Here is a 20633-nt window from a genome sequence, read left to right on the forward strand (position 1 = left end):
CTTTCCTGTGCTGTTCTCATGACAGTGAATGTGTCTCATGAGATCTGATGGTTTTAAAAGTGGGAGTTTCTCTGCACGAGCTCTCTTTTTTGCCTGCCACTATCCATGTAAGATGTGACTTGCTCCTCCTTGCCTTCCACCATGATTGTGAGGCCTCCCCAGCCACATGGAACTGTAAGTCCAATTAAACCTCTTTCTTTTGTAAATTGCCCAGTCTCAGAGATGTCTTTTCAGCAATGTGAAAATGGAGTAATACAATGTGAAAATTAACTTTTCCTTTTACCCTATTACTTTCCTCTCTCTTCCTTTCTCATATATGTTTGTTTTAAAAATCATTGGGATTATTAAAAATAAAAACAGCTTTATAGGTGTCTTATTTTGATGCTATCACTAGTTTCATGCCCTAATTTAAAAATGCAAATTGAAACATGCAGGAAGTCTCATTAAAAATACTCAATTTAGGTATAGGTTTTCAATCTTATTACATTTCAAGCCATGAGCCAATAGAGGTTGTGGATTTCTCTTTACCTGTTTCATTTGGTGTATGCTTGTGTATGTGAGTGGTGGCATGACAGTAGGGTGAGAAAAGAGAAGGGAATAAACTGAATAATATGTGAGAAAAATTAGAGTTTAAAATCGGGCACAGTGGCTCATGCCTGTAATCTCAGCACTTTGGGAGGCTGAGGTGGGCGGATCGCCTGAAGTCAGGAGTTTGAGACCAACCTGGCCAACATGGCGAAACCCTGTCTCTACTAAAAATACAGAAATTGGCCAGGTGTGGTGGTGTGAGCCTGCGATCCCAGCTATTCAGGAGGCTGAGGCAGGAGAATTGCTTGAACCTGGGAGGTGGAGGTTGCAGTGAGCTGAGATCTTGCTACTGTATTCCAGCCTGGGTGACAGAGTGAGACTCTGTCTCAAAAAAAAAAAAAAAAAAAAAGAACCCAAAAGATTACTGATTACTGGATAACTCTGTTAAGTGCATTCTTCCTAGGTTGTCTTAGCCTTTCATTGACTTTGAGCTATTATATTTTACCACCCTCTAAGTGGCAAGAAATTGATAGTGCAAATGATTCCTGCCCAGAGAAATACAGATTAACTGTGTCTAGTGGAATGCAGTTGATTGTTGCCCTGTAGCTAGACCTATTTTGCATCTATTTGTAAATTCATTTGGGCATTCATATTTGCCTAAATAAATAGGGTTTTTAAACTTCCTTTGAATTGGCTGTAACATCTTATTTGTTCCCTCATTGGTTAACGAGGTAGGTAAAATCTTTGACAGATGTTCATTTTATATTTACATAAGAATCATGGATTTTCCCTTTTAAAAATCTTATCATTAACAAGTGGCCACAGAGGGATCTGGAAAATAGTATATTGGAAAAAGAAAATATGTCATAAGTAATTCTACTCTGAATCAAGTCTTTTCCATAAATATGTTATTTAGGACCAAAAAATTTACATATTTTATTGGTAAAATATGTAATTCCATATTGCCTCATCATTTTTAACCCAATCTTCATTGTTATATATATTTTTTAAACTTTGAATAGTTGATCCTTCTCCTGATTCTGGGCAATCCTTGAGACATTAATGGAGTAAAAACCTTAGGATAAAGTGCAGTTAACTAAACCTAAGCTGCACATTTTGGCATCTGAAGAGGCTTTTGGATAAATAGGGAAAAAATTACACCTGGATGAGAAAGAAACTTGGAAGAGAGAAAAGGAAACACCTTCTTTGTATTTCTACTCTTATCTACTTCCCATTTTTACATGAGATCAGAAGATCTCGTGTAAAAACTCTTTAGTTATTTAATGCCTCTCAATGATGTCAAAAAAAAGATTTAAATAAACCCTCTAAAATAAGTAAGCAAACACCATTTGGAATGCTATAATGGAAGGGAAACTCTTCAATTGAATCACTTTAGGAATTTTAAAATTACTTGTAAAATCTATAATATTAAGGCATTCTTAAAATATAGCTGGAGCATTAAAGTTTTGAGATAATACTTATCCAAAATATCCCTCTAAATTTACTTAGAACCACGCCTAAATCATTCCACATAAATGAGAATCTAACTTATTAGGAAAGATCTTTACTCAAGGATATTTGATCTGAATGTGGAATTATGAAAATATTTCTCAACTGCTGTTGTTTACAATTCTCTGGAACTGCAAATAAATCATGCTAGTTATGCAACTCATATTGAGGTCTCTAAGCAAAAATTTTCAAAGTTCTAGGACATCAGTCCTCAAAACATCTGACAGCACCACTTCTTTTCATAGATTTCTCAAATCCTCAAGTGTCAAGCCTAGGCTATGAGGCATCTTCAGCACTGTAAGGTGCCCCAGGAGAATAATCAAAAACATAATGATCCTGGAAATTAAAATAAAACAAATGATAATTTTGAAGCAGCCACCAATACAACAACTTGAAAAGAAAAAGATTGAGTGTCCCTGTCTAATATTGCTAACCAGTAATAATTTGACAGAAGAACTTAATTTAAAAAACATATTAAAGTGGCCAGGCACTATGGCTCACACTTGTAATGCCAGCATTTTTGGAGGCCAAGGCAGGAAGATCACTTGAGGCCAAGAGTTTGAGACCAGCCTGGGCAATATAGCAAGACCCCATGTCTACCAATAATAATTATAATAAGTTAGCTGAGTCTGGTAGCACACACCTGTAGTCCCAGTGACCAGGAAGGCTAAGGTGGGAGGATCTCTTGAACCCAGGAGTTCAAGGTTACAGTGAGCTCTGATTGTGCCACTGCACTCTAGCCTGGGCTACAAAGAAAGACCCAGTCTCTCAAAAAAAAAAAAAAAAAAAAAAAGTAAAAAACCCAGCAAGACACATGGAAAAGCTATATTTACAGGCATTTTCCAAGTAACAAACAGACTTTTTCTCATGACAATGATGCTCTTTTGGGTTGAGAGGCAGCTGGCCTCTCTGCAAGAATGCCTGAATGTCTTTCTTGCAGAAAATGCTCAGTGATGGAAGTTGGGTTAAAAAACAAAATGCTGACTGCATTAAAGAGCACATTTTCCTTTCAAAGAGACTTTATACTAGAGGAAAATGTTGCAGGGGCTGAGTTCTCTGAAAGTTCCAATTCATCCAGAGACTACTGGCTCTTTCAAAGCCTGGGATCTTGATGTTTGAGCACTTTGTTGAAGTCATCTTGAAGTTCTGCCTTCTCTTTTCTCTGATATGGTTCTAGACAAGATATTATAAGGAGTCTTACTAACGGAGGGTCCCACTGACCATCAGGAGGCTGCTTTTCTTTAACAGTAAGAAAAAGGCCAGGAGGAAGATTGGTATCAGGTTCTAAGAACACAGGCCTTACTGTCTGCTATTCTTAACAAATCTAATCCTCATTCTGTCTCATTTCCAATGGCATTCAAAATAATTGACCATTGCTTGCAAGTACTTCTTCTTGAAATACTTCTTCCTCTTGAATTACATGACACCAAACTCTCTTGGTTTTCTTCTCTGGTTACTTCCTTCTCAGTCTCCTTTTCTAGGTCCTTCTATTCTCAAATTCAAAATATTGGCTGAGTGCAGTGGCACAGGCCAGGCATGGTGGCTTACTTTTGTAATTCCAGTACTTTGGGAGGCCGAGGCTGGCAGATCACTTGAGGTCGGGAGTTCAAGACCAGCCTGGCCAACATGGTGAAACCTCATCTCTACTAAAAATACAAAAAATTAGCCAGGCATGGTGGCATGCACCTGCAAGCCCAAGCTACTTGGGAGACTGAGGCAGGAGAATCACTTGAACTCAGGAGATGGAGGTTGCAGTGAGCCGAGATCATCATGCCACTGCACTCCAGCCTAGGTGACAGAGCAAGACTCTGTCTCAAAAAAAAAAAAAAAAAATTAAAATATTGCAGTGCCTCAGGACTTGGCTTTGTGCTATCTTCCAATGTGCTCATCAATGATTCCTAGTTTCAAATACCATCAGTGTACATGAAGCTTCTAAGAATTTAATCTCTGTTCTAGAACTTTCTTCTCTGAAAAAAGTAAACATTAATTTAATTAATGTATTTATCAAAAACTTATTTAGTGTTTCTTATGTGCCAGGCACTACTCTAAGTGCTTTATAAATAAAAGTTATTAAATCTGAACAAGAACATTATGAGATAAAACTATTATTATTCCCATTTAATAGACAGATGAGGAAACTGAAGCATAAGTTACACAACTAGTAAGGTTTTGTGCTCTTAACTACTTCACATTGCTATTTTTTCCTTCTTGACATTTTTGCTTTTAAGTTTCAAAGGCAGCTTCAATCTCCAACTTAAAATGTCCATAATGGAACTCCTGATTTCTCCCTTCAGTAACCCTATCGTCTTCCAATCTTCTCCACCACAGCAAAGGATTTTAATGGCTACCCAATTGCTCAAGTAAAAAATCAGGAGTTATTCTTGACCCCTCAATTTCCTTCACATCTCACTTTCAACTGATTGCCGAATTCTCTGAATTCTCCCTTGAAAATATATATAAACTCATTTACTTCTCTCCATTTCCATTACCACCACCTTAATATAGCAATAATAAGTGAACATTACACTTACATGCTTTATGCATTTTACATATACAACTCATTATGACATTGTTGGGAGATGGGTACTGTTGGAAACATTTTGAAATAGGCAAAAGAGATTACTGGTTGTCTTTTCAACGAACCGCTGGCATTTTCTAGCAAATTTCCAGGGGTGGTCTTGTTCTATGGAATTAGGAGCCTTTGATGGTCTTTGCTAGTCTGTTTTGCAACTCCATAGAGATAGAAGTTTCCCTGTAGAGGGCTGGTGGTGATACAGATGTTTCTTGTCCATAATAATATATGTATTTTTCTGTTCATGGCACTGCAAATGGTTTTGTCTGGTAGAAAATATATACTTTATTCTAAATCAAATTCTCATTTGAACTAGTTTTAACATCACATTGGCTTCCTCAATAATTTGTGAGTTAAATAAAATTTTTGGCCAGGCACGGTGGCTCACGCCTGTAATCCCAGCACTTGGGGAGGCTGAGGTGGGCAGATCACGAGGTCAAGAGATGGAGACCATCCTGGCCAACATGGTGAAACCTCGTCTCTACTAAAAAAAAATACAAAAATTAGCTGGGTGTGGCGGTGCACACCTGTAATCCCAGCTACTTGGGAGGCTGAGGCAGGAGAATTACTTGAACCCAGGAGGTGGAGGTTGCAGTGAGCTGAGATCACACCACTGCACTCCAGCCTGGCGACAAAGCAAGACTCCATCTCAAAATAATAATAATAATAATAATAATATTTTTGACATGTGATTATTTTATATTTTCATGAGACATGATTGTACCCTTTTGAAAATTATATTTTAATAGTACTACTTTCATCTCAATTTCTAGATGATAATATTGGAATACAATGATTTCTAAGGCCACACTGCTGAGTAAATGGTATTGTCAGGACTTGAACCCTGGCAGGCTGGCTCCACAGTTCGTGCTCTTCATCACCTCACTGTCCTGCCATGGGCTGCCACGCATACCTTGATCACTGAAGATAACATTGTCTTTCTGCTGGACTACCACAATAGCCACTGGTCTATTTTCTTCCTCTGTCACTCCTTACTGACCTGTTCTTAATGATGTAGCTAGGGGAATCTTAAAATGTAAAGCTTTTAATTGTCTCCTACTGTCCCCAGGTAAAAAAGACAAACTTTCTCCCAAGGTTATCTTGGTTATCTTATGGCATTTTCCATCTTCATCTCCCACCATTTTCCCCCAGTTAGTACTCTCTCCAGCCACACTAATCTTCTTTTACTTCCTTCAATGTGGTCAATGCTTTCCTGACTCAAGATTCTGGCATGGGTGGGTTGCACCCTGGATCACCCTCTTCCCTTCTCTTTGTTTGGAATAACTCCCACTCATCTTTCAGGTCTCAGTATATGTGTCCCTTCTCAAAGAGGGCTTTGCTGGCTGATATGGTTTGGATTTGTGTCCCTGTCCAAATCTCCTGTTGAATTGTAATCCCCAATATTGGAGGAGGGACCTGGTGGGAGGTGACTGGACCATGGGAGTGGATTTTCCCCTTGCTGTTCTTGTGATAGTGAGCTCTCAAGAGATCTGGTTGCTTAAAAGTGTGTATCACCTCTCCCTTTGCCCTCTTCCTCCTTCTCTGGCCATGTAAGATGTGCCTGCTTCCCCTTCTCTTCCATCATGATTGTAAATTTCCTGTGGCCTCCCCAGCCATGGCTCCTGTACCACCTGTGGAACTATGAATCAATTAAACCTCTTTTTAAAGAAATTACCCAGTACTGGTAGTCCTTTATAGCAATGTGAGAACAGACTAATACAGAAAATGGCTATCAAGAAGTGGGGCATTGCTATAAAGATAGCTGAAAATGTGGAAATGACTTTGGAACTGGGTAACTGGCAGAGGTTGGAAGAGTTTGAGAAGGCAGGAAGATCAGGGAAACTTTGGAATTTCCTAAAGACTTGGTAAATTGTTGTAATCAAAATGCTAGTGATATGGACAATGAAGTCCAGGGGGAGGTGGTCTCAGGCACCTCAGGCACTGTGGAACCTTGAACCTTGAACTTGAGAGTGATAATTTAGGGTATCTGGTGGAAGAAATTTCTAAGCAGCAAAGTGTTCCAGATGTGACCTGGATGCTTCTAACAGCATATAATCACATGCATGAGCAAAGACATAACCTGAAACTGGAACTTATATTTAAAAGGGAAGCAGATAATAAAAGTTTAGAAAATTTGCAGCCTATGTGGTAGAAAAGAAAAACCCATTTTCTGGAGAGGAATTCAAGCTAGCTACAGAAACTGGCATAAGTAAAAAAGAGCCAAATCTTAATAGCCAACACAATGGGGAAAATGCCTTGAAGGCATTTCAGAGACCTTCACAGCAGCCCTTCCCAAATGTTAATAGCCAAGACAATGGGGAAAATGCCTCAAAGGCATTTCAGAGCTGTGGCAGTCCCTCCTATCACAGGCCTGGAGGCCTAGGAGGGAAGAATGGTTTTATGGGCCAGGCCCAGGGCTCCACTGCCCTGCACAACCTTGGGACACTGCTCCCTGTGTCCCAGCTGCTCCAGCTCCAGCCATGGCTAAAAGGGCTCCAGATATGTCTCAGGCATCTGCTCCAGAAGGTGCAAGCCATGAGCTTTGGAGGCTTCCACATAGTGTTAAGCCTGTGGGTGCACAGAGGGCAGGAGTTGAAGCTTGGGAGGCTCTGCCTAGATTTCAGAGGATGTACGGAAATGCTTGGAAATCAAGGCAGAAGTCTGTTGCAGGAACAGAGACCTCATGGAGAACCTCTACTACAACAGTATGGATGGGAAATGTGGGATTGGAGGCCCCACACAGAGTCTCAACTGGGGCACTGCCTAGTGGAGCTGTGAGTAGAAGGCCACCATCCTGCAGACCCCAGAACGGTAGATCCACTGACAGCTTGCACCATGAACCTAGAAAAGCTGCAGGCACTCAACTTCATAGGGGTGGAGATGCCCAAGGCCTTTGGAGCCCACCCCTTGCATCAGTGTGGCCCGGATGTGACACATGGAGTCAAAGGAGATCATTTTGGAGCTTTAAGATTTAATGACTGCCCTGCTGGGTTTCTGACTTGCTTGGGGTCTGTAACCCCTTTGTTTGGGCTAATTTCTCCCTTTTAGAATGGGTGTATTTACCCAATGCCTGTACCTCCATTGTATCCTGGAAGTAACTAACTTGTTTTTTATTTTACAGGCTCATAGGAAGAAGGGATTTGCCTTGTCTCAGATGAGATTTTGGACTGTGGACTTTTGAGTTAATGCCAAAGTGAGTTAAGAATTGGGAGATTGTTGAGAAGGGATGATTGTATTTTGCAACATGAGAAGGGCATGAGATTTGGGAGGGGCCAGGGGCAGGATGATATGGTTTAGATTTGTGTCCTTGCCCAAATCTCCTGTCAAATTATAATCCCCAGTGTTGGAGGAGGGGGCTGGGGAAGGTGATTACATCATGGGGACAGATTTCTCCCTTGCTGTTCTCGTGATGGTGAGTTCTCACGAGATCTGGTTGTTTAAAATTGTGTAGCACTTCCTCCTTTGCCCTCTTCCTCCTTGTCTAGCCATGTAAGATGTGCCTGCTTCCCCTTCTCCTTCTGCCATGATTATAAATTTCCTGAGACCTCCCCAGCTATGCTTCCTGCACAGCCTGTGGAACTGTGAGTCAATGAAACCTCTTTTACTTATAAATTGCCAAGTCTCAGACAGCTCTTTATAGCAAGGTGAGAAGAGACTAATGCACTGACCCTCAGACCTAATAGGTCCCCTATTAACATCTTTGAGCATCTTTCCATTTTCTTAGAACAGCTACCAGTCTTTGATAATCACAATGCAAATCTTTATGTAATAATTGTCCCCCTCACTTGACCAAATCTCTATGAAGGTAGAACTTCACATAATAGCAGCTCAATAAATAATTTTTCAAAGAAATAAATGGATTGATAAACAGAAGGATAAGAGTTAATGTTATGATTGACTTGGTACTGTGCTTATTCTTCGGGCCAAAGACTGAAACCAGGCTAGATAAAGAGGCAACAGCCAAAAGACTCTAAGAAACTAAGTCATATTTTTCTGTTCTAGGCATTGGCATGAGGAAATACAAACCTCTTCCTATTGTAGGAGTTTCATATGGCTATAGAAACCATAAGAAAACTCCTTCAGCAGGAAAAGGTTAGAGTTACTATACCCAAACTGAGCAGCCACAGTGGGCTTATTCATTTATATTTCTTATAGTTATACTTATGCAGTATATGCCGGCCGAATTTCATCTTGATGGGTTGTTAGATAGTCATGTAGCTTGAGGTAAGTTGAAATTCTGTGTCTATCACACTTCAGTGAAATATCAATAAAATGTCATTTTGAAGAATAAAAAAATTAAGGGGCAGCTTTGAGACAGATGCTGACTTCAATAATTTTTCAATAAATTTTCAGTTTTCTGGTCAAACACTGCCTTATCATGCCATCAGCTACTCAGCAGTGAAGCGCTGGAGCATTTTGGAACTGTTCCTAGGTTAGAGAAACCCAAAGGAGAGCTTTTGTCTTTTTTATCTACTTTTTAAAACTCAGCATCCATAAAATTTTGGGAAAAAAGGAAGAAAGACTACTCACTCCACATAGCAGATACAAATAAAGCCAAATTATTCCTTTCAGAAATGAAAAGTGAGGATATGACACTTGTTTCAGACCATCTTTCTTTCTCTTTGCTTTTCTGATCTAAATGAACAGAAAATGATTTGAAAATTTGCTTTTCCTTGCAAATAGTCTACTTAAAAGGCCACATCCCAGGGACTCAGATGCCATCACAGCTTACAATGCTATCACTGCATTTGTAGTTCTCAGCTTAATATTGGAATGTAGTTTAAACGCATAACATTTTCCCTGACTTTGATAAAGATTTAAAATATTGGAAACTCAATACTTTTCATGTACCATTTCTTCTTTACATGGAATGAAATTAGTTTATCTTGTAATTTTGTGAGGTTTCTTTCCCTTAATTCAACATGTTTGGCAAAGCTTTCCAATGAAAAGTTCAGTTCATTAAAAATGACCTTAATGGACTTAACATATATTGGTGGTGACAGGGTGCATACTTTATTTTGGCACACAAGGATCCCATTAATTTGTCTTTGTCACTCTCTAGGGCTCTGCTAAGCGACAGTTCAGATTTAGCTTTCTGAAAGTAGCCACAGAACGAGCAACTGTGGTGACAGAGGGAGGGACTGATAAATTTAGAACTTCTTGGTTTGCAATCAAGGAATGACTACAAAAAATGGCTCTATCTGCTCTCTTGAGTTTATTATTGATTCTGCTGTTTCTGTGCATGGAGATCAAGTATATTTAACTCAGAGTAGAGAGAGGTTGCTTTTTCACCCAGGCAGCTTCTGAACTTTTCTTACTCATTTTTGTAATTACTCATAAATCTCTTTTTATTTAAATAAAGATTTGTCCCTTAAAAATAAACTCTGGGCTAAATTAAAAGTATGGTGCTTATAAGTGAGTCTTCAAAGACCCTCAGAAGTGTAGACGAAGAAAGGAAGTAAGGTGGTGTAAGCTGGGAACCCACTAGCTGAGTTTTGAGTTAAATATTGTTGTTCTCTCTCAAATGCCATTAGATACAAGATGTATGAGGCAGATACAACAGCTGCCTCAATTTCTCCATTTGTAGTAAGTGGTTATTAGACATCTTAACTCCCTTAAAGATTCTCTAGGAAAATGAATGATGCTAGAAAAGGCCTAATCACAACAAAAATTTATATACATAGCACTTCCTGCATACGAGGTACTTTACACAGATTAACTTAAACCTCAGAAGAACCCTATGAGGTAGTGATTACCTCACTTTACAGGTGATAAATGGAGGCATATGGGGTTAAATGACTTTCCCAAGGTCAAGATTGAAACACAAGCTCTCTGTCCCTGGGGCCCACACTTTTAGTCACTGTGCAGAGCTGTCCTGCATGGAGGTATGATCAAAAATTAACTTGATTTTTACTCTGATTCCAGCAGGATTGTATCTTTGTCAGGGCATACAAATACAGAGACTCACCCCTCACCAACTCACCCAGTTGGCAGCTTAATGCATCTGAAAAAAATCAATTTTAGGAAATTATCTGTAGTTTCTATAGCCTGTTTTTAACATATAGGTAGGAATAACTGAGGTACACATAATGATACAAAATATCTGATCACTTGCTATGTAAAAAGATCATATCTCTTTCCCCAAGTACTAGTTCTGGAATCAAAGCCAGACTCAAATCAGTTTGATCATAATCTGTCAAACATCGGTTCATATCAACATTCCCCTCAAACCCTTTCAATGTATATATTGTATTATTTTATCACTTAGTTCTTACATTTATGCATTACCATGTAGTAGCTTAACTATCTGATATTTTATCTTAGAGGTAGATGCAATTCTGATATATGCTAGTAGAGAATTTGGGAATTCAATAAATAAGTCTCCTGAACTCCTTTTTAAATCAGTAACTCTCTCATGATATGATATCCAAACATCAAATTGCATTTCTTAAAGACAGCTAGCTCATTTCTTCAGTCTGTGGATAGACAACCAGTACTCAACACTTTGGTCACAATCCTATTGCTCTTGTGATAAGAATGCACTAGCAGTTTCTTGAGGGCAAAGACTGGTTATTTTTGCAATACCTGCACCTGGTACATAGCATGGCATAGGGCAAGGGATTTATAGGTAAGTTTAGCTTCCATCATTAGGAGGTGTGAACAATTTAGCAAGTCTAGTGGCTCTCTAAAGTCATCTAGAATATGGAATTAGCCCAAGAAATTATATTAAGCACTTTGCTGCTGCAGAGAATAGGGAAGAGGCCAGAAAGGAAGGTGTTGGAAGTGAGAGAAGTCAAGACTATTGTAGGGGAAGGGTTGATGCTGTCTGGCCAGTGTGAGGCTTTACCTCTACCATATGCCAGTTTTCAAAATTAAGTGCTCTTTAATCTTATAATTCTAATGCTCAACTCTTTGCTTCTTGAACATTCTTTTTATTGATTGAATGATCTGCAAACAGTATTTAAATTTCCTGATCTTAGATTTCTTAAGAATCATGAATCATCTCACCTGTTTCTACACATAAACAAGATATTCATTGTTATTTTCTGTGGCGTGAGATTCATGAAGAGAATATAATTCAGGTACCTTATATTTAGAATATAAATAGTAACACTATATGGACCCATAAATGATGTTTGGTTCACTACATTTTGAGGAAGGATATAAAAACTCATGTCACACAATTAAAATTTCTAGCCACTTAAAAAATATGAACTCACATTCTTAACCACTGAGTTAAGCCATCTACATTCTTAGACTACTTATTGGGTATAAATATGGACTAATGAAAACATATGCTTAAATATTATATCTTTAAGTACTATTTTCAACAAGATAAACAAGGCATTTAATGACTACAGAATCACCATGGTGACTCTTATTGGTTTTTCTATATGCATCTAATTCCTTCTGGGTTCTGTTCACAGATGCATGACAGGAATTTCCCTTTGCTTCTTATTGAATAAACCCCATTGCTAAGCTGATGCCATCTGGCATCCAGATATTACTGCTGCCTTCTGCTTACTTACTTTTCTTCCTCTTCGTCTTCTTTTTTGTAATGGCTCACAACAAGATTATTTATGGCAATACATTTAAGCCCTGACTATTTTGTTGAAGCACAAATATAGTCTCCTAACCATGCAAAGCCGTTGACTGAAAATCTAATAAGATAACTCAAGATCTTTTAAAAAGCAAGATGAAGGCACAAGGACTACCCAATCCTACCTTTGAAAAAATGGCATCATTAAGGCTCTCCACCTGGTGAATGCCAGCTATTTAACAAGGGAATATCTGGATAAAATTGCTATCTTGGCCACACTGTGTCCAAAGCAACTGGAATATCCCATTGCTTCTTCTGAGCCATTGAAGAACTACGGCAACTGAAATATATCTGGAAGAACCTGGCTTCCCTAAGTGCCGCACTGGTCCTCACTTTCTCTACCTGGGATGCCTTGTTTTGGAGATCAGGAAGAGCACCTAAAGCATCCAGACTACAACTTTTTTTCTTTTTTCTTTTTCCTTTTTTTTAAAAACATGAGTCCCTTAGCAAATTACACCTTCTAGGGCATTGGGTGGCCTGTTAGTTGCCTGAAGGAGTTAAGGAAATGAACAATTTCCTTCCTGTCCCAAGTCAGAACAGGCTTTTTAAGGTAAGCTGAATGACTTCCTATCCAACAACATTTCTTTAAATGTCCTAGGGATCATCATTGTATCATTTTTCCTCAAGAAATTAAGCTGTCAGAAGGGTCACACTATGTACTTGTGTGGGTGATACATGTCAGGTGATAGTGATGTTTATGCATACATCTCAACCAAGACTAAAACTACGGTATAAAAATAAGAGATGGGAAACCTGTCAGTAATTTTTTTAGCTTCCACCTGATTAACAAATATAATTGTACTACCACTTTGTAGTTCCAATTCCCCACCAAATAAAGGTACACTTTTGAGAGTTTCCAAAAAGACCTAGAAAGCTATTCCTACATATTTTTCCATGAAAGGAACCAGATGGGCTCAATCTGGCATTTAAATGATGTATCCTAAATCTAACAACACTCTCAACAGCTGGAGGGAAATTCGAAATGACATAGTTTGAACTTTAACAGAAGATAATTTTATCAGTATTTTTCCCATCCCCCCTTTTCTAGTACTAGCACGGCACTGCTATTACCCTCGGAAAAATGGAACTCTCCCAGAGTCTTAGTAATTGTAGAAGTCTACCTCAACAGTCAGAGGCATTTGAACCAGGCAACTCCACCTCAAGTAGGCACTGGGTAAAATGAGGCTGAGACTGGCTGGGCTGCATTCCCAGGAGATTAGGCATTCTTAGTCACAGTCATATATATATATATACACATATATATATACGTCTATATATATATGTATATATATATGTGTATATATATATATATATATTTTTTGAAATGCTCTGTTACCCAGGCTGGAGTTTGGTGGCATGATCTCAGCTCACTGCAGCCTCCGCCTCCCAGGCTCAAGCAACCCTCCAGCCACAGACTCCTGAGTAGCTGCGAATATAGGCACACATCACCATGCCTGGCTAAGTTTTCTGAGTTTTAGTAGAGACGAGGTCTTGCTATGTTGCCCAGGCTGGTCTTAAATTCCTCATGTTGTACATACCTAGAAAATATATTCGGCTGGGTGTGGTGGCTCATGCCTGTAATCCCAGCACTTTGGGAGGCTGAGGTGGGTGGATCACCTGAGGTCAGGAGTTCAAAACAGCCTGGCCAACACGGTGAAACCCTGTCTCTTATTTACTAAAAATACAAAAATTAGCTGGGCATGGTCGTGGGCACCTGTAATCCCAGCTATGCGGGAGGCTGAGGCATGAGAATAGCTTGAACCCAGGAGGTGGAGATTGCAGTGAGCCGAGATCACGCCATTGCATTCCAGCCTGGGCGACAAGAGTGAGACTACGTTTCAAAAAATATATATATATATACATATATGTATTCATCACAATATTCCTACCTTTCTACCACATGAATCAGATGTGTCATAACAAACCAATCTGTTGTTGAGGGAAAAAAAATCAACATGTAGAAGTATTTTTGAGTTGAAGATTCAGCTTTATATAATGAATCTATCTACATATTACCACCATGTGAGCCAATCTCCATATTTATTTCAGTGGTTCTATGAAATTGATATCTGGATTTATATCTTGTGCATGGTGTTTACTGCAACCACAATGTTGGCTGTTGGTACATTCTTCTGGTCTATAACGTGTTATTTATTTCTTGGCAATTCAGTTTTTAGTCTTGTATCATTGTTTTCTTCTAAACATCTTAAAGTGGTTACTTCCCAACATATGTTTGGCCTGAGTGCTAACCAATCTTGTCCTTACATTTTGGGTTTACTAAAAGTATCTAACATCGAACAAGGGTATCTTCATAAGCTGAAGACATTCATCTGGTGATTTTTCTGTATTACATAATGAGATAGGCTGGTGATAATATTTTCACTTTCCGTATACGGAAATAAATGATATTTACTGCTTTACTACAGAACTCTCCAATGTTAGCTGGAGCCAAAGCAAGAGATAATAGTTGTGGACCACTGTTCTTGCCTCACTGTAGCAGTTCAGAAGTGACAGCCACAGCTTCTGAACATTACCATTTAATTTAAGCAGTGTGAGTCTCCTTGGTGGGGGGAAGGAATGACTTGCTGACAGTTGATCATTTTTTCAATATGCTTCAGAGAGTAATTATAGGTTGTTACATACATTTAGAAACGGTCTATGTGGTTTAAGAAAAGACGGAATTAAGGCCATGCAACATTATGTTTTTTAAATTCAAAATCAATATAGATTAAAAAAAAGTGACACTTAGGATGTTTCTTAGGGTGCAGTGCACTAAACACGTAAAGTGTATTAAAATGTAGAAACCATATACCTTTCATTACATTATTCTACAGCTGTCATTTATTTTATTTTGGTATAAAAGTAATTATTATTCTGAGCACAATAGTATACATTTCCCTTACCCTGCACCAGCACTCCAATTACAATCTACTCCAATTCAGATTAATCATGCCAAGATGGCAATTTCATTACACTAAGAGTAAATTTTAATAGTTTAATATATGGCTATACTTTCAATGGCTAAAACTTTGTTTAACTACTTTAAAGATTTTATTAAGATTAAAGTTAAATGTAATGCATCTTAATCGGATCTTTAGTAGAAAATATTCATTACAAAATATGGTTGACGATGGTCTATGTAATGCTTCTGTGGATGCATTAAACTCCACTGATAGCTTTCATCTGAAAGGCATCTAATAATGGGAAGATGCTTATCGATGTAAGATGTTTCCATTTACTTTCAATTTTGTATTATTATTTACCATCAGCCAGAACGCAAGATTATACATAGGATTACGCTTTAGTCCAAGTGACAAAATACAGTGTACAAGGGGAAAAGAATTTATTTAGGTAAAATAAAACATAACTGGTTTCAAATAGATTTAACCCAATAGGATACAAAAGGAGTCACCAGCTCTAATTACATAGCATCTTTCTGTGTCTTAAATAGGACCTTACTGGATTAAGAAGTTTTTAATGCACCCCTAAAAAGAACTGCTTATTTACTCCTCAGCAACAAAAAGGCCTGTCAAATCAGGTACTGGCAGAGGAGAAGCAAAAAATTGTAAGCCTTTATATTTTCATTCCAAGGTTACACTGTGATCTTTAATCACTCCCTTTCCTCCAAAGTTCTGCAGTGGTTAGTTGCTTTTTCTCAAAGAAGTCAAAAAGTTTGCTGTAGTAACTTTACAGTATAGAAATAATTTATGTTTGCTTAATTATCCTTCTAAGTAAAAATATGTGTTTTCCCGGGCCAGGCGCTGTGGCTCACGCCTGCAATCCCAGTACTTTGGGAGGCTGAGGCAGGCGGATTGCTTGAGGTCAGGAGTTTGAGACCAGCCTGGGAAACATGGAGAACCCCAGTCTCTGCAAAAAAAATTAAAAACATAGCCTGGTGTGGTGGCCTGCACCTGTAGTCCCAGCTACTCGGTAGGCTGAGGTGAGAGAATTCATTGAGCCTGGCAGGTGAAAGCTGCAGTGAGTTATGACCGTGCCACTGCATCCATGCCCGGGTGACAGAGTGAGACCCTATCTCAAAAAAAAAAAAAAAAAATAGGGAAAAGAAGTGTTTTCTAATGTGTGCATCCTTTTGGTGTATGTGAAATCAAATGACAGAATATAATTTCTTTACAAGTGACCTTTGGTTATTATACAAATCTATATTTTGGATTTCTTGTGCATTCAGGAACACAGTTGTGTTCTGGCAAACCACATCAGATTTAGATTCAAACAGAATGAATCTGAGAAAATTCTAAATTGCATTTAAATAGGTTGCAAAGTTAATTTATATCTCCAGTAAAATTTGGAAATCATTTTATATCCTACATGCTCCACTATTAACTCTTGGAGGGTGGATGAGATATCTTAAGTGCCAGTGAATAGCACAGAGCTTAGAACTTACATTAAATGAATTAATTTAGAAAATTTTTCAACCTGAGAAATTTCTTGGGTCATAGATGAAATTTTTCAATCAATTGTATCCCCTCGTTTGTAAAAGTGATGTAGCTGCTATGCCTATCAGTGTTTTCTAATGAAATCAATACATAAACTTATCAATCATCCACTTAATCTACTTTTGTCTCTCCTTTTTGTTTCCTCTTCTGAAGCAACTGGCAAATCTGGGCCTCACGGTTTTACAGATTCCATGGACTTGATAAAATTGAGTAGACATGGGACATAATCAAGTGGGGCAAATAAGCAGGTCCATCCCTGATACCAATCCCAGGAAGAAAGGGAAAAGAAAAGTTAATGAACTTCCTTTGCCCTCAGGTATACTTTACTTGCTCTTTAATTTTTGTGACTGTATTGCAAAACTGGGAGAGTGTGAAAAGCAGCTCAGACTTTTGCATCAAATCTATGTTATATCATCAGCTGCAGCCTGGGCCTTCTCACCTTTGGCCCCTTGCGCAGAGAAGAGAGGAGGTCAGATTTTGGAGAAGAGGGTAAGCATTACACCTTCATTTTCTTACTTTAGGCAAAACAGAAGTATTTACAATGCAATCATCAGCTTTGACAAACACTTTTTGAAACTAATCAATCTTTAATTTGAGAGCCAAAAAGCTTTGGTGAGATGATTACACTTAGTTCAGAACCCATGAAAGCTACAACCAGTGAGACACTGCTTTCTTTAAACAAAACAGTTTCAAATATAGAACAGTCTGTGCTTTTACAACTTACGAGGGCTCCTCTGACACAGCAGCTCCTTCTTCTAGCTCTTGAGCTTGTTTGAACCATGGCAACTTGGCCTCGACTGGAAGTTTCTCTGAGAATTCAGTGCATGCACATACAAAAGAAGAGGTTAGAACCAATCTGGGATTTTAGGAAAATTCCTTATTCTCCTCACCAAGAAGTTACTACGTTGACCAACACGAATAAGTTTTTGGGTAAATTGCTGCCTCTGATGATGGTTATATCTAGAAAAATAAAGTCGAATTTTAAAATGTTTAATAATACTAGTTTGTGTGCAAGCTTTCTCTTTATTATGATGAATAGCAAAGGAAAGTCATTTTATTATGAAAGTTGTAAGTGTAGGAGCACTAGCTCAATATGCATATAAAGAATCATCGAAGTATCTTTTTACCATTTCCTCTTGAAAAGATAGAGCAGCATTTACCTTGGAAAACAAAGTACAGTCAATTATATTGTGATACTTTCATAAATTCTAACTTTTTTTTTTTGCCTTTTAGCTAAGTGTGATCTATGTCACATTGCCAAAAACAAACTCTTTCACTCTGAAATTCACAAAACATTGATTTAGATATCTGACTCATTCAGTACTACCCCAAGGCTCACTGACAATTGGAATATGTGCAAATGAGGGTTCATAACACATAATTTGACTTATTTCACCTATTTATCTAGCTTTGGCCAAACAATTCAAAACAAACTTCCTAGTTACTTCCTGGGAAAAAAATTGTGGAGGAGAAAAATGAAGAGGGATGTTATAATGGCTCTTACAGAAGTAACTGCCAAGATTCCCATTCTAGCATATTTATTAGGGTCATTTATGGGGATATTTGCCTTTATAGTATGAGCCAATGATGCTCTATCACCATTTTATAACATACAATTGCAAAGATGAAAGAAATATGTCTATACATATATGCACCATAGAATTATATGGTATTTTAATGATGTTTAGAGAGCCAGGCTCACTCCTTGGTTGTGAAAATCCAGACTTGATTCTTGATAGTTAACTGCAAACTGCTTTTCTTTCTCTGAAGTGGCTTGGTAAAGATAAAGCTAATAAACAATTGACTATTTTAAGTTAGGGGCATCACTTCTTGTTCTCTATGCACAGCAATTATTTATAGTCAAAAAACAAAGCAAGTGAGAAATATAAAACTGCCAAAGCCAAAAGGATTTGCTAACATTTTAAACACAGCAACACCGTACCTATACATACATCATTTTACAACTACTCCAACTATCCCAGTAAATGACTCAGTCGGCTGGGCGTGGAGGCTCACGCCTGTAATCCTAGCACTTTGGGAGGCCGAGGCGGGTGGATTACCTGAGCTCAGGAGTTCGAGACCAGCCTGGGCAACAAGGTGAAACCCCGTCTCTACCAAAAAAAAAATACAAAAAATTAGCTGGGCACGGCAGCATGCGCCTGTAATCCCAGTTACTCCGGAGGCTGAAGTAGGAGAATCGCCTCAGCCTGGGAGGCCGAGGTTGCAGTGAGCCGAGATCACGCCACTGAACTCCAGCCTGGGCAACAGAGTGAGACTCCGTCTCAAAAAAAAAAAAAAAAAAAAACCCTCAGTAAATGAAGCTGTCTCTGGTGGCATAGTTAGCTCTCTGTCTTTCAATAAGGAAGCATTCAGTTTGGCACTCATAGTAAGCTTGTAATACTTTATTGCTGTTTTGAACTAAATCCTGTCAGACGCACCTGTGGCAACCTCCTCCCATAGTTGAGGGCACTGATGATAGTCAGGAGTTAAAAGTAACTTACTGTATGTAGAAGTTACTATATTGCAGGCACTAGGTTAACCACCCTGTTTATGTTATATCTCATTTAACCTACACATGATCTGTGATTTAGATACTATTATTACACCCATTTTACAGAGGAGGAAACCAAGGCTTCGAGAGAGATGCATTTATTAAAATTAATCAGGATTTCTTTTTTTTTGTTTCCTTTTATATCATTAATTTAGATTTTATGATGCCATTCAGTTGCAATTAGGGCCACCTATAGTATAATAAAGAGCTACACTGTGACTGATTTTTCAGAGAAATTTAATGGCTTAAAAAAATAAAGAAATGGGAGCCATATTTAATATTAAAAATTAAAGGGGGTTTAAAGAGTTCTTTACTTCTGAATGGTTTGTGACTTTGAATTTTTCTTTTCCATTGACACAGACAAGTGACAATACTTGTACAGAAATCAAATTCATATTCTTGCTAATCTGAGATATCCAGTGTAATTATAAGTCTGGCTCCCTAAATGCTTAGTTCTACACTTTCCTAAAATTTCTTTTTTATAAATTATTGCAATATCTTTTAAATTCTGATATATTTTAAATTATGGTTCTGGAATTCAGTCTCATATTAATGTTTTAATTTTCAATATAAGAAGTGACAGTTTTCTGTTTCATCAGTTTGAAGTATGAGACTTCCCAATGTACTTCAGCCTTAGCAAAATAGACATACTTGGGTTCACTCCCTTGTTTTTAAAGGCAAGAAATGTGGATAGTAAATCAAACATATATTTCTAGAATATCTGGTCTCCCTTTAAGAAGGTACATCCGTATTCTTCAGCAATAGTCCTCAAACAACTTTATGACTTGGGAGATAATTATATAAATATATTTCTACATGTAGTGGTTAATGAAATTTTGCAATCAAAATCACTTGAAAGATTCTTTAAGATAATCAAATTCCTTTAGTAGAGTTTAAGTTATAAAGAATTCTTACTAAGAATACTTGGGATACTTAAAAATATTCCAAGGAGTTTAAAACACACCTGACTACACACAACAATTAACAGGCTGGTAATAGAGCACCTGTCAAGTTACCTTTGGGTTTATAGCAGGGAGTGGGTACGATGCATTCCTCTTTTATGTGGGGCTTTGTTTTTGGGCTACAGCCTCCTGTGTGCATTCCTCGATGGTCGATGCAGAGGACCACACGGTATCTGAGGCCCTGGCCACATGTCACTGTGCACTGGAAAGAGATTGCAAGAGAGAGGAGACTCGTAGGCAAAGCCTTGTTTACTTTTCTTCACTTCCCATCTAAAACTTTTAATCTAAGTTTTCTTTTTTTTTTCCCCCTGACACGAGGACTCCTGGTAAATTTATACCACTTCTTACCAGTCAAGGGATCTTTGTTCTATTTGGCTATTTGAGGTGAAGCTCGCTGAAAATTAAATCACTTTCAATTCCATAGCTTTGGATTAATCAGTCAGCAATCTTTAAGTAC

At 38.1% G+C, this 20633-nt stretch overlaps 1 protein-coding gene across 4 annotated transcripts in view; it reads right to left on the reverse strand.

Annotated features, from left to right (window-relative positions):
* ADAMTSL1 (ADAMTS like 1) overlaps nucleotides 1-20633 on the reverse strand; it is a 1017570-nt gene that overhangs the window by 211685 nt on the left and 785252 nt on the right. For 3 of the 4 annotated variants that reach the window (XM_016960664.3, XM_016960663.4, XM_003312011.6), the window contains 2 exons: nucleotides 20231-20378; nucleotides 17388-17472 (listed from right to left, as the gene is read on the reverse strand). In XM_016960664.3, coding sequence (XP_016816153.2) covers nucleotides 17388-17472; nucleotides 20231-20378 — 233 coding nt within the window. Of the gene's footprint in view, nucleotides 1-17383; nucleotides 17473-20230; nucleotides 20379-20633 lie in introns of those variants that run through there. The other variant, XM_063788712.1, reaches the window with a different exon arrangement.

Source organism: Pan troglodytes, chromosome 11 (assembly GCF_028858775.2).
Source record: "Pan troglodytes isolate AG18354 chromosome 11, NHGRI_mPanTro3-v2.0_pri, whole genome shotgun sequence".
NCBI classification, from domain to species: domain Eukaryota; kingdom Metazoa; phylum Chordata; class Mammalia; order Primates; family Hominidae; genus Pan; species Pan troglodytes.